Source organism: Manis pentadactyla, chromosome 13 (assembly GCF_030020395.1).
Source record: "Manis pentadactyla isolate mManPen7 chromosome 13, mManPen7.hap1, whole genome shotgun sequence".
NCBI classification, from domain to species: domain Eukaryota; kingdom Metazoa; phylum Chordata; class Mammalia; order Pholidota; family Manidae; genus Manis; species Manis pentadactyla.
Window position 1 is genome coordinate 51873455 of NC_080031.1, and position 12793 is coordinate 51886247.

At 38.0% G+C, this 12793-nt stretch overlaps 1 protein-coding gene across 1 annotated transcript; it reads left to right on the forward strand.

The window, feature by feature from the left end:
• The first annotated feature begins 1801 nt into the window (after positions 1-1801).
• LOC130680184 (olfactory receptor 14K1-like) lies at positions 1802-2764 on the forward strand. Its single transcript, XM_057490461.1, has one exon. It carries the CDS (start codon positions 1802-1804, stop codon positions 2762-2764), a length of 963 nt encoding a protein of 320 aa, XP_057346444.1.
• Positions 2765-12793: the final 10029 nt, after the last annotated feature.

A 12793-nucleotide genomic window follows, 5' to 3' on the forward strand; every position in this document is an offset into this window, starting at 1 on the left:
ATTATTCCTCATGAATAATGAAAGAAAAGTGTACAAAGATATAACTTCTCGGAGAAATAATTCCAAAAAATTCACACAATGAGTCTGATTATTAATTCCATAAAAACTATTTTACCTTCTTGCAGACTCTTGAGAAACCCACCTTCTGCCCAATAGTGCAGCTGAGGCAGCTGTTCTGCTCACAGCACAGTGAGCATCTCGGTGTCCCAATGCTGGCCTGCTGCAAACACCAGGAGACCGATGTGTGCCTCATTCAGTCTCAGATGATTTTCCCTTATCAGGCAAAACACCCATCAGAGAAGATGATTTAAAGTAGTCCTTAGGTGAAGAGAAAGATTACCATTTTCTGTGACAGATGCTGTGTCTTAGATTACAACAGTAATATCCTAACATGACTTGCATGTCACACTTGCAATATTGGCCTTACAATGAAACATTCAGTGCCGGAGTCCAGCTGCAGCTGAGGGCTGGGATGCCAGAAGGGGCAGGACAGAGTTGGCTCACGGAGAGACAGGATGTGGAGTCAGTGGGAGGAGGTCCCTCGACAAAGTGCTGCTGACATCTTTATATATACCATTTTACACAAGGATATGATTATTTTTTATTCATTCTTTTGATTAACAAGCACAGGCAAGCTTTTTCTTTCTATTTCCTTCTGATCTATACATGGTTAGCCAAGTGTCAGACAGATGACCTTTTCCTGTTCCTTGCCCTAAACTTTTCTCAGTAACATGTACTCTATTGTGTCTCTCATTTCTATGCAAAGTGGTTTCTAAGTAATGCATGTGACCACAGAAGCATGCAGCATGTAGCAGTAATATAGAGTCTATCAGCTCAGGGTGACATACAGGTCACCCACTGCCACAGTTAGTTAGGCAGGTGTTATCATTGACATTTCTAGAGGCTTTAATAAATTTGTAATCTAAAACCATAAATTCATATCTTCATCATAAACCCTTTCATAGGGCACAGTAGGCAGCAAAATAAATTTACCTATCCTACCCATAATTCTCTTTCCTCTAGGCGGATACCAAATTTTCCCTGATATATAATATGCAGGTCCCAATGGCCTCATCACTGGAGGGACTAAACCGGAAGTTTTTCTTTTCATGGCATTGCTGACTAACAGGGTTATTCTATTTGGTATTCTCCCATAACTCTATTTCTCTAATTTTCCTATAAAACTCTTCATCACTAATTTCACTAGCATTGCAGAAAAGTGGGGCATTCCCACTTAGGTGGAGATGGAGTGGTCAGTGTTTGACTAACTACCTGCAGGGTTGGGTATTCCATGCCAAGATCACCATCTGGCCCCTGCGTGTTCATTCTTCAGGACCACTGTCCTGAAAGGCTTCTGGGAAGTTTATGTTCTCCTCCTTTCCATGCTGCTTATCAAAGCTTAGCTTAGCCCTTGGCAAAAATGCAAGCAAAAGCAAAGCCAATAGTATGATGGAGAATAACAAAATCAAGGTGGGTAAATAGGTGGAGCCAGCTGTGAAGGCCCCTGCTTTGCGGGGTCTCCTCCAGCGTGAGCTTTGATACACAGTTGAGTAGCATGGTTCCCACCAATTCAGCTCATTCAATGCATATGCAATTCTGTCGCATATTGAGAGTGAACCAGTGAGAGGTTCATAAGGCTAACATGCACTTAGAAAGAGTAAATCTGGGCATGTTATAAACACAGACTAGCTAATTCTAATACAAATAAATATGTATTAATGGAAGCCTTGAAGACTTAGCAAGAAACTGCTGGGAGTCCTTACCTTCTCTTGTCCCATACCAGGTGAACAGAGTGGAGGACATGACCAACCTCACAGCAGTGACGGGATTCTTCCTCATGGAATTCTCTGACTCCAGGGAGCTCCAGGTTGTACATGCCTTTCTGTTCTTGCTCATTTATGTCACATCCCTGCTGGGGAATCTCATCATCATCATCCTTGTCACCTTGGACCCGTGTCTCCAAACCCCCATGTACTTCTTCCTGAGGAACTTATCATTCCTTGATGCTTGTCTTATTTCCGTCACAGTTCCAAAACTTATTCTGGACTCTCTAACCCACAGGAGCCTCATTTCTCTCCCAGGATGTGTAGTACAGGTCTTCCTGGTGACTCACCTCGCAGCATCTGAGCTGTCTATTCTAACAGGCATGTCTTATGACCGCTATGTGGCCGTCTGTTACCCACTGCACTATGGCACCATCATGAGCAGGGCCGTCTGTGTGAGGATGACGGCTGCCTCCTGGTGCACTGGGAGTCTCTTTGGGGTCTTATACTCAGCTGGAACATTTTCTTTGTATTTTTGTGACTCCAGAAAAGTCCCTCAGTTTTTCTGTGATGTGCCCTCCCTCCTGAAGATTTCTTGCTCAAAAACACACATTACCATTGATGTTACTGTAGTATCTGGTGTCATATTTGGAATTTGCTGTTTAGTTTGTATTGGTTATTCATATATTTGTATTTTCAATATAGTGTTCAAGATGCAGTCATTACAAAGGAAGTCAAAAGCCTTCTCCACCTGCCTGCCCCATCTCATAGTTGTGACAACATTTCTTATAACAGCCACCAGCGCCTATCTGAAGCCTGTTCCTGATTCCCCACATCTTGTAGATTTTTTGCTGACTGTGTTCTATGCTGTATTGCCTCCTTCTTTGAATCCCATCATATATAGCCTAAGAAACAAGGAAATCAAGGCAGCTTTGGGGAAGATTCTATGGAAAATTTTTCATTACACATTTTATGGGAAAAACAATAGAACTAGTATGTAGCAGGATTAAATTCTATTTTTCAAAGTTCATAATGATTTTGTAACCTAGTGTAAATACTTTACTCTACTAAATGATGTATTTTACTTAAAGATACCAGTATAAGGTTCATGATTATTAATCAACTGTGATTATCTTTGAACATTTGAAAAGATGAATACTTCATACTTAGAGAACACTTTACTGAAATCAGCTTCAGAAACGCTATTATAAGTCCCTGAGGAGTCTGCCAGGGTGTCCCTGCCCTTGTCACTGACACCTGTGAATATGATATCTTGCTTGGCTAATGTGACTTTGAGGGTATGGTTAAATGAAGGAGCTTGACATGTGGAGATTTTACTGGAGTTTCCAGATGTGCCTAATGTAGTCATAGAAACATAAATGTGGAAGGCTTTTTAGCCATTGTCAGTTAGAAACATGTCGATGGAAGAATGGCCTAAAATGCTGGCTTTCAGGATAGATGACGGCCATGAGCCAAGGAATGTGGGCAGACTCTAGAGGGCTGGCAGTTTGTCAAAATTGATTTCCACTAGGCCACCAGCAAGGAATGCAGCCAGGCCATGTTCTTCTGTTTTTTAGCACAGTGTGACCTGCCTTGGTCAATTAATGGCAGTGATGTACAACAAAAATAAAATGTTTTTAAACCACAGAATGTGTGACAGTCAGTTATAGTGAGAGAAAACTAGCAGACACAGAAAACCCTTGTTCACAGAAATGTTTTTTAAATCAGAATTTCTGGTAGGAGCAGGTATGCCTACTGTGAAAATGAAGTTAAGGAATATTGAAAAGAAGAAACTCACAATCTATATTCTCAACATTTACAATTTAGCTAAAAATTTGTTTGCAGAATATTTTTGCATTTATTCATTGTTATATTACAAATAAATAAGAGATTAATATACTTTCATTAGTTTTAGTGTTATTGGACTTTCAAAATTGCATGAAAAATAGATTGAGATTTCTTTGCTGAATATTTTCAATTAATCACTTCCCTAATTTCTAATTTTTCCCTATTCTTGTTATTCTGTTATAACTAATACTCTACTGAGGAAAGTTTTATTTTTGCCAGCTAAAATTTCTTTTCACAACTTAAAGCTGACTTTTAACATCGTTTCTAATACACTTTTATATATTAAACTGGATATTAAAGTGTATTTCATTATGTATGTATAGATTAAAAACTACTGAAAATCATTAGCCTAGGTTTCCATGGAAATATTGCAAGCAGATCGGCACTTAGAGCAGGCTGACTGTTGTGGGGAAGAACGGTTCAGACATTTAATGGAACATAGTGGGGAAGATCAGTTTTTAATAGTTATTCAGTTATTTTTATTGTTCAAATTCATGAGAGGTCTGAGGAAAAAGATTAGTTATTAGTTGTATGACATTGCTTGCTGGGCAGCAATTTTCAGCTGCTTTTTAACAGCACTGAGTTTTTGAAATTTAGTTTTAAAAAGAAGAGGGATGTATAGAAATGTTATTGTTAGGGACACTGGGAAATTTTCAGTTGGCCAATATTCTGAGTTCTGGGACATTATTTTCCAGTCTGAGCCATATATTCACTCATATATTTCAGCAGGAACACTTTGGCCTTTAATATTTTAATTATATGGCATTACTTGTCATACAATATTTGATATGTGATGTCTATCATTACCCTCAATACCATGGTTAACTTCAATATGATTTATTGGATTTAGCACAGTTTTATTCTAATTTGGAACATGGAACTTGTCAGATAGTTAAATGTGTGTGGACCATATCTGCCTGCCAGTAAACTTCCCCCGCTGCTTCCTGCAGCCTCTTGTCTCTTGCACCCCTTGAGGGGGTGAAAATGGTCATCACCTTCATAACTACAAGAGCTAAGGACCAGAATAAGCCTCCATCTCTGATACAGCAAATCAAAACCAAAACCAAACAAACAAACAAACAAAAATCCCAATAAAGGGGCAGAGGACCTGAACAGACATTTTTTCAAAGAAGAAACACAGATGCAAACAGATGCATGAAAAGATGCTCCACATCACTAATCATCTCAAAATATGAATCAAAACTACAGTGAAATATCACCACACATCAGTCAGAATGGCCACTATCCAATAAAATGGAAATAACAAGTGTTAGCAAGGATGTGGAGAAATGGGAACCTTCCTACACTATTTAGTGGGAATGTCAATTGGTTCAGCCAATTGAGGTATGAAGATTCCTCAAATATCTAAAAATAGGAATACCACATGACCCAGTAATTCCACCTCTAGGACTTAACCCAGAGAAAACATAATCCTAGATTTTAAAAGATGCATGAACCACCATGTTCATTGCCACATTAATTGCAAAAGCCAAGATATGGAAGCAACCACAGTGTCCATCAGTAGATGAATGGGTAAAGAATGTGTGGTACATATACACAAAGGAATATTATGCAGCCATAGGGAAGAAAGAAATCTTGCCATTTGCAACAACATGGATGGGCATAGATGGTATTATGTTGAGTGAAATGAGTCAGGGAGATAAAGACAAATGCCATATGGTTCCACTTATTTGTTTAATAAAAGAAGAGAAAAAGAAATGAACAAAATAGCAGTAGACTCACAGACACTGATAAGGGACTGGTGGTTATATGGGGGAGGGGGAAGGTCTAAAGGGGCACAAAAATTCTCAATCACAATATAACGTGGTCATGGGGAAAGGAGTGCAGCAGGGGAAACACAGCCAGCTATCCTGTGACATCTCCTGTATGGACAAATAGTGGCCACACTGCCCAGGATGAGGGTTTAACCATACGGTTTACTCTTGAACCACTGTGCTGTGTACTTGAAACTGATGAAAGAGTGTATATCAACCATACATCAATAAAAAAAAGATACTAAAAAATCCCCACATGAGCTATCATTTTACACCTGTCAGAATGGATACCTTCTAAAAAGAAGGAATAACTGTGTGAGCAAAAATGTGGGAAAAGGAAACCTTTGCACAATGTTGCTCAGAATGTAAACTGATGCAGCCACTATGGAAAATAGTATGGAGCTTATTTTAAAATTTAAATGAAGAACTAACATATGATTCAGCATTTCCACTTTTGTGTGTTTACTCAGAGAAAATGTAAACATTAATTTGGAAATGTTTTGAAGTCCTATGCTCATTGTGACATTATTGTTAATCACCAAGATATGGTAGGAACTTCTTCCCACAGATAGATAATTGGATAAAGAAAATGTAGTTTATATATATAATGGATTACTAATGGAAATGACATAATATCATTTCCAACAACATGGATGGCCCTGGAGTATATTAGGATAAATGAGATATGTAAGACTGTTCAAGTTAATAACATATGATTCAACATAAATTTGGAATCTAAGAAACATACCAAATGATGAAGCAAAATGAAATAAAACAGACACATCCTCATAATTACAGAGAACAATCTCATGGTTGCCACAGGAGAGGGGTGTGAGTGCTGCTGAAGGAGCTGAGGGGGAATTAGAGGCACAAGCTTGCAGTTACATAGTTAATAAATCACGGGTATGTAAACTATAGTATAAGGAATATTGCCTGGAACATTTTACTGAAATATAGTTGATACAGAATATTGCATTTGTTTCAATTATATAACATAGTGTTTCAGCAGTTTATTTACAATTATGAAATGCTCAACCCAATTAGTATAGTTACTATCTGTCATCATTGACAGACATTACACTATTATTTACTATATTCTCCACTCTTTACTTTCATCCCAATGACTAATTTATAACTGAAATATTTGTGCCTCTTTGTATCCTCACATATGTCATCCACATCTTCCTACCCTGTGCTCATGGTAGATTTAGTTTCTACTCTGGAATAATGAGTCTATTTCTGTTTAGTTCATTAATTTTTTTTGTATTGTTTCCTTGGTTCCCTGTGTAACTGAACTCTATTCTCAGGTTTCTTCTATTTGTTTTTCCTTTCCATTATTATGGAGAAATGACCGGCATGCATCACTGTATAAGTTTAAGCTGTGCACCATGATGGTTTGATTTCCACATACTGTAGACCGATGACCAAAACAGGTTTAGGTAATGTCCATCATGTCATAGACACCATAGGAAAGAAAGAAAAAATTCCTTTTGTGATGAGAACTCTCAGGATCTACTCATCTCCTCACAATTACAGAAACCAGACCCCCTATTTTCTTTTAATTTTTGTCAGGTGTCTTTAATTTTTGGAAGTGAAATAGTGCCACAAAGAGAATATTGAATGAGGAATTAGAAGTAATGTCCTGTCTTTTCATGGTTGGCTCACTTTGTGGTTGTTTCTGGTATTTCTCCTTCCATCGTTCACGGACTGGTGGCCATTCATGAAAGATGCTGGGAGTGAGAGAGGAGCAGAGGCACAGAATGAGTAGGATGGCCACACATTATTAAGAAAGATACATATTTATTTCCTCTAGAGTGAAATAAATAGGAAATAAATTACACAATATGTTTTTTTTTTATTTGGAGAGGCCCAGTAATACATTTCCAATGATATTTATACCCATGAAAAGTAAGAGCATGAGACCCAGAGTGTGATGCACTACAGATTCCTGCAGGGCTTACATGCCACAGGCTGCTCCGGGCTAATAAGGTCTCATACAGAACTGCACTCCTGGTCCCCAGGACAATCATGCTTCTCTCTCAATCCACAGCTTTCCCAAAGGACAATGTTTAACAAACTGAACAGGAGTTCAGGCTCTTTAAAAGAAAAAGAAGAGTCATCATGAACATATCTCCCTGGGCAAGGGAAACAAAAGCAAAAATGAACAAGTAGGACTATATTAAGCTGAAAAACTTCTGTACAGCAAAGGACACCACCAACAGAACAAAAAGGCAGCCTACAGTACAGGAGAATATATTCATAAATGACAGATATGATAAAGGGTTGACATGCAAAATATATAAAGAGGTCATGCACCTCAACAAACAAAAAGCAAATAATCCAATTAAAAAATGGGCACAGGATCTGAACAGTCACTTATCCAAAGAAGAAATTCAGATGGCCAACAGACACATGAAAAGATGCTCCATATCGCTAGTCATCAGAGAAATGCAAATTAAAACCACAATGATATATCACTTCACACAAGTAAGGATCATCACCAACCAAAAGACAAACAACGACAAATATTGGTGAGGTTGTGGAGAAAGGGGAACCCTGCCACACTGCTGGTGGGAATGTAAATTAGTTCAAACATTGTGGAAAGCATTAATGAGGTTCCTCAAAAAACAAAAAATGGAAATACCATTTGACCCAGGAATTCCACTCCTAGGAATTTACCCAAAGAATGCAGCAGCCCCGTTTGAAAAAGACATATGCACCCCTATGTTTATTGCAGCACTATTTACAATAGCCAAGATATTGAAGCAACCTAAGTGTCCATCAGTAGATGAATAGATAAAGAAGATGTGGTACATATACACAATGGAATATTATTCATCCATAAGAAGAAAACAAATCCTACCATTTGCAATAACATGGACAGAGCTAAGGTATTATGCTCAGTGAAATAAGCCAGGTGGAGAAAGACAAGTACCAAATGATTTCACTTATATATGGAGTATAAGAACAAAGAAAAACTGAAGGAACAAAACATCAGCAGACTCACAGAACCCAAGAATGGACTGACAGTTACCAAAGGGAAAGGGACTGAGGAGGATGAGTGGGAAGGAAGGGATAAGGGGGGAAGAAAAAAGGGGGTCATTACAATTAGCAGACATAATGTAGCAGGGGGGTGCACAGGGAGGTTTGTACAACACAGAGAAGAGAAGTAGTGATTCTATAGCATCTTACTATGCTGATGGACAGTGACTGTAATGGAGTATGTGGGGGGGTGCTTGGCAGTGGGGATAGTCTAGTAAATGTAATGTTCCTCATATAATTGTAGATTAATGATACCGAAAAAAATACAAGAAGACGGCACAGATAAGATGAACTATATCTCTTTCTCTCTCAATCCAAAGTAATGAGCAAAATGAAACATTGGGTAGCAAGGAATTAGCACTTTGAGTCAAAACCAGTGAGTACAAATACTAGTCTTCCTAAGAATGCAGAAAAGAAATCGAACAAATGACCATCCTTGGTCTGCATATGACCAGATATGTGCAAATACTTTTTATTTTTTATTTTTTATTTTTATTTATTTTGGTATCATTAATCTACAATTACATGAAGGGCATTATGTTTACTAGGCCACCCCCTTCACCAAGTTCCCCCCACATCCCCGTTCACCATCACTGTCCATCAACATAGTAAGATGCTGTAAAATCACTACTTGTCACCAAGATCACAGTCACTGTCATTCAACATGGTAAGATGCTGTAGAATCACTACTTGTTTTCTCTGTGTTTCACAGCCCTCCCCATGCCCCCCAACACTATACATGCTAATAGTAATGTCCCCTTTCTTTTCTTCCCACCCTTATCTCTCCCTTCCCACCCGTCCTCCCCAGTCCCTTTCCCTTTGGTAACTATTAGTCCATTCTTGGGTTCTGTGCTTCTGCTGCTGTTTTGTTACTTTAGTTTTCTTTTGTTCTTATACTCCACATATGAGTGAGATAATTTGGTACTTGTCTTTCCCCGCCTGGCTTATTTCACTGAGCATAATACCCTCTAGCTCCATCCATCTTGTTGCGAATGGTAGGATTTTTTTTTCTTAGGGCTGCGTAATATTCCATTGTTTATATGTACCACTACTTCTTTATCCAATCATCTACTGATGGACATTTAGCTTGCTTCCATATCTTGGCTATTGTAAATAGTGCAGTGATAAACATTGGGGTGCATCTGTCTTTTTCAAACTGGAGTGCTGCATTCTTCGGGTAAATTCCTAGGAGTGGAATTCTTGGGTCAAATGGTATTTCTATTTTGAGCATTTTGAGGAACCTCCATACTGCTTTCCATAATGGTTGAACTACTTTACATTCCCACCAGCAGTGTAGGAGGGTTCCCCTTTCTCCACAACCTCTCCAACATTTGTTGTTCTTTGTCTTTTGGATGGTAGCCATCCTTACTGGAGTGAGATGATATCTCATTGTGGTTTTAATTTGCATTTCTCTGATGACAAGCGATGTGGAGCATCTTTTCATGTGTCTGTTGGCCATATGATTTTCTTCTTTAGAGAACTATTTATTCAGCTCCTTTGCCCATATTTAATTGGATTATTTGCTTTTTGTTTGTGGAGGTGTGTGAGCTATTTATATATTTTGATTGTCAACCCTTTATCTGATCTGTCATTTTTGAAAATATTCTCCCATACTGTAGGATACCTTTTTGTTCTATTGATGATGTCGTTTGCTGCACGGAAGCTCTTCAGCTTAATATAGTCCCATTTGTTCATTTTTGTGTTTATTTCTCTTGCCCGGGGAGATATGTTCAAGAAGAGGTCAGTCATGTTTATGTCTAAGAGATTTTTGCCTATGTTTTTTTCTAAGAGTTTTATGGTTTCATGACTTACATTCAAGTCTTTGATACATTTCGAATTAACTTTTGTGTATGGGGTTAGACAGTGATCCAGTTTCATTCTGTTATATGTAGCTGTCCAGTTTTGCCAGCATCAGCTGTTGAAGAGATTGTCATTTCCCCATTTTATGTCCATGGCCCCTTTATCGAATATTAGTTGACCATATATGTTTGGGTTAATGTTTGGAGTCTCTATTGTGTTCCATTGGTCTGTGGCTCTGTTCTTGTGCCAGTACCAAATTGTCAAGATTACTGTGGCTTTGTAGTGGAGCTCGAAGTTGGGGAGTGAGATTCCCCCCCCCACTTTACTCTTCCTTTTCAAGATTGCTTTACCTATTCATGGTCTTTGGTGTTTCCATATGAATTTTTGAACTATTTGTTAAAGTTCATTGAAGAAAGCTGTTGGTAATTTGATAGGGATTGCATTGAATCTGTATATTGCTTTGGCAGGATGGCCATTTTTATTATATTAATTCTTCCTTGCCAAGAGCATGGGATGAGTTTCCATTTTTTAGTGACTTCTTTAATTTCTCTTAAGAGTGTCTTATAGTTTTCAGGGTATAGGTCTCTCACTTCCTTGGTTAGGTTTATTCCTAGGTATTTTAATCCTTTTGATGCTATTGTGAATGGAATTGTCTTCCTGATTTCTCTTTCTATTAGTTTATTGTTAGTGTATAGGAAAGCCACAGATTTCTGTGTGTTAATTTTGTATCCTGCAACTTTGCTGAATTCGGATATTAGCTCTAGTAGTTTCTCAGTGGAGTCTTTAGGGTTTTTTATGTACAATATCATTTAATCTGCAAATAGTGACAGTTTAACTTCTTCTTTACCAATCTGGATTCCTTGTATTTCTTTGTTTTGTCTAATTGCCGTGGCTAGGACCTCCAGTACTATGTTAAATAACAGTGGGGAGAGTGGGCATCCCTGTCTTGTTCCCGATCATAGAAGAAAAGCTTTCAGCTTTTTGCTGTTCAGTATGATGTTGGCTGTGGGTTTATCATATATGGCCTTTATTATGTTGAGGTACTTGCCCTCTATACCCATTTTGTTGAGATTTTTTATCATGAATGGATGTTGAATTTTATCGAATGCTTTTTCAGCATCTATGGAGATGATCATGTGGTTTTTGTCTATCTTTCTGTTCATGTGGTGGATGATGTTGATGGATTTTCAAATGTTGTACCATCCTTGCATCCCTGGGATGAATCCCACTTGGTCATGGTGTACGATCCTTTTGATGTATTTTGAATTCAGTTTGCTAATATTTTGTTGAGTATTTTTACATCTACGTTCATCAGGGATATTGGTCTGTAGTTTTCTTTTTTGGGGGGGTCTTTGCCTGGTTTTGGTATTAGGGTGATGTTGGCTTCATAGAATGAATTTGGGAGTATTCCCTCCTCTTCAATTTTTTGGAGAACTTTAAGGAGAATGGGTATTATGTATTCCCTGTACATCTGATAAAATTCCGAGGTAAATCCATCTGGCCCGGGGGTTTTGTTCTTTGGTAGTTTTTTGAATACCGCTTCAATTTTGTTGCTGGTAATTGGTCTGTTTAGATTTTCTGTTTCTTTCTTGGTCAGGCTTGGAAGGTTGTATTTTTCTAGGAAGTATCCATTTCTCCTAGGTTTTCCCAGCTTGTTAGCACATAGGTTTTCATAGTACTCTCTGATAATTCTTTGTATTTCTGGATGGTCTGTTGTGATTTTTCCTTTCTTGTTTCTGATTCTGTTGATTTGTGTTGACTCTCTTTTCCTCTTAATAAGTCTGGCTAGAGGCTTATCTATTTTGTTTATTTTCTCAAAGAACCAGCTCTTGGTTTCATTGATTTCTGCTATTGTTTTATTCTCCTCAATTTTATTTATATCTTCTCTGATCTCTATTATGTCCCTCCTGCTGACCTTAGGCCTCATTTGTTCTTCTTTTTCCAATTTCGATAATTGTGACATTAGACCATTCATTTGGTAGTGTTCTTCCTTCTTTAAATATTCCTGGATTGCTATACACCTTCCTCTTAAGACTGCTTTTGCTGTATCCCACAGAAGTTGGGACTTTGTGTTGTTATTGCCTTTTGTTTCCATATATTTCTGAATCTCCATTTTGATTTGGTCATTGATCCATTGATTATTTAGGAGTGTGTTGTTAAGCCTCCATGTGTTTGTGAGCCTTTTTGCTTTCTTTGTACAGTTTATTTCAAGTTTTATGCCTTTGTGGTCTGAAAAGTTGGTTGGTAGGATTTCAATCTTTTGGAATTTACTGAGGTTCTTTATGTGGCCTAGTACGTGGTCTATTCTGGAGAATGTTCCATGTGCACTTGAGAAGAATGTGTATCCTGTTGCTTTTGGATGTAGAGTTCTGTAGATGTCTATTAGGTCCATCTGTTCTAGTGTGTTGTTCAGTGCCTCTGTGTCCTTACTTATTTTCTGTCTGGTGGATCTGTCCTTTGGAGTGAGTGGTGTGTTGAAGTCTCCTAGAATGAATGCATTGCATTCTATTTCCTCCTTTAGTTCTATTAATATTTGTTTCAGGTATGTTGGTGCTCCTGTATTGG

Coding starts and splice junctions, on each gene's coding strand:
- LOC130680184 (XM_057490461.1), top strand. CDS start 1,802: ATGACCAACCTCACAGCAGTGACGGGATTCTTCCTCATGGAATTCTCT.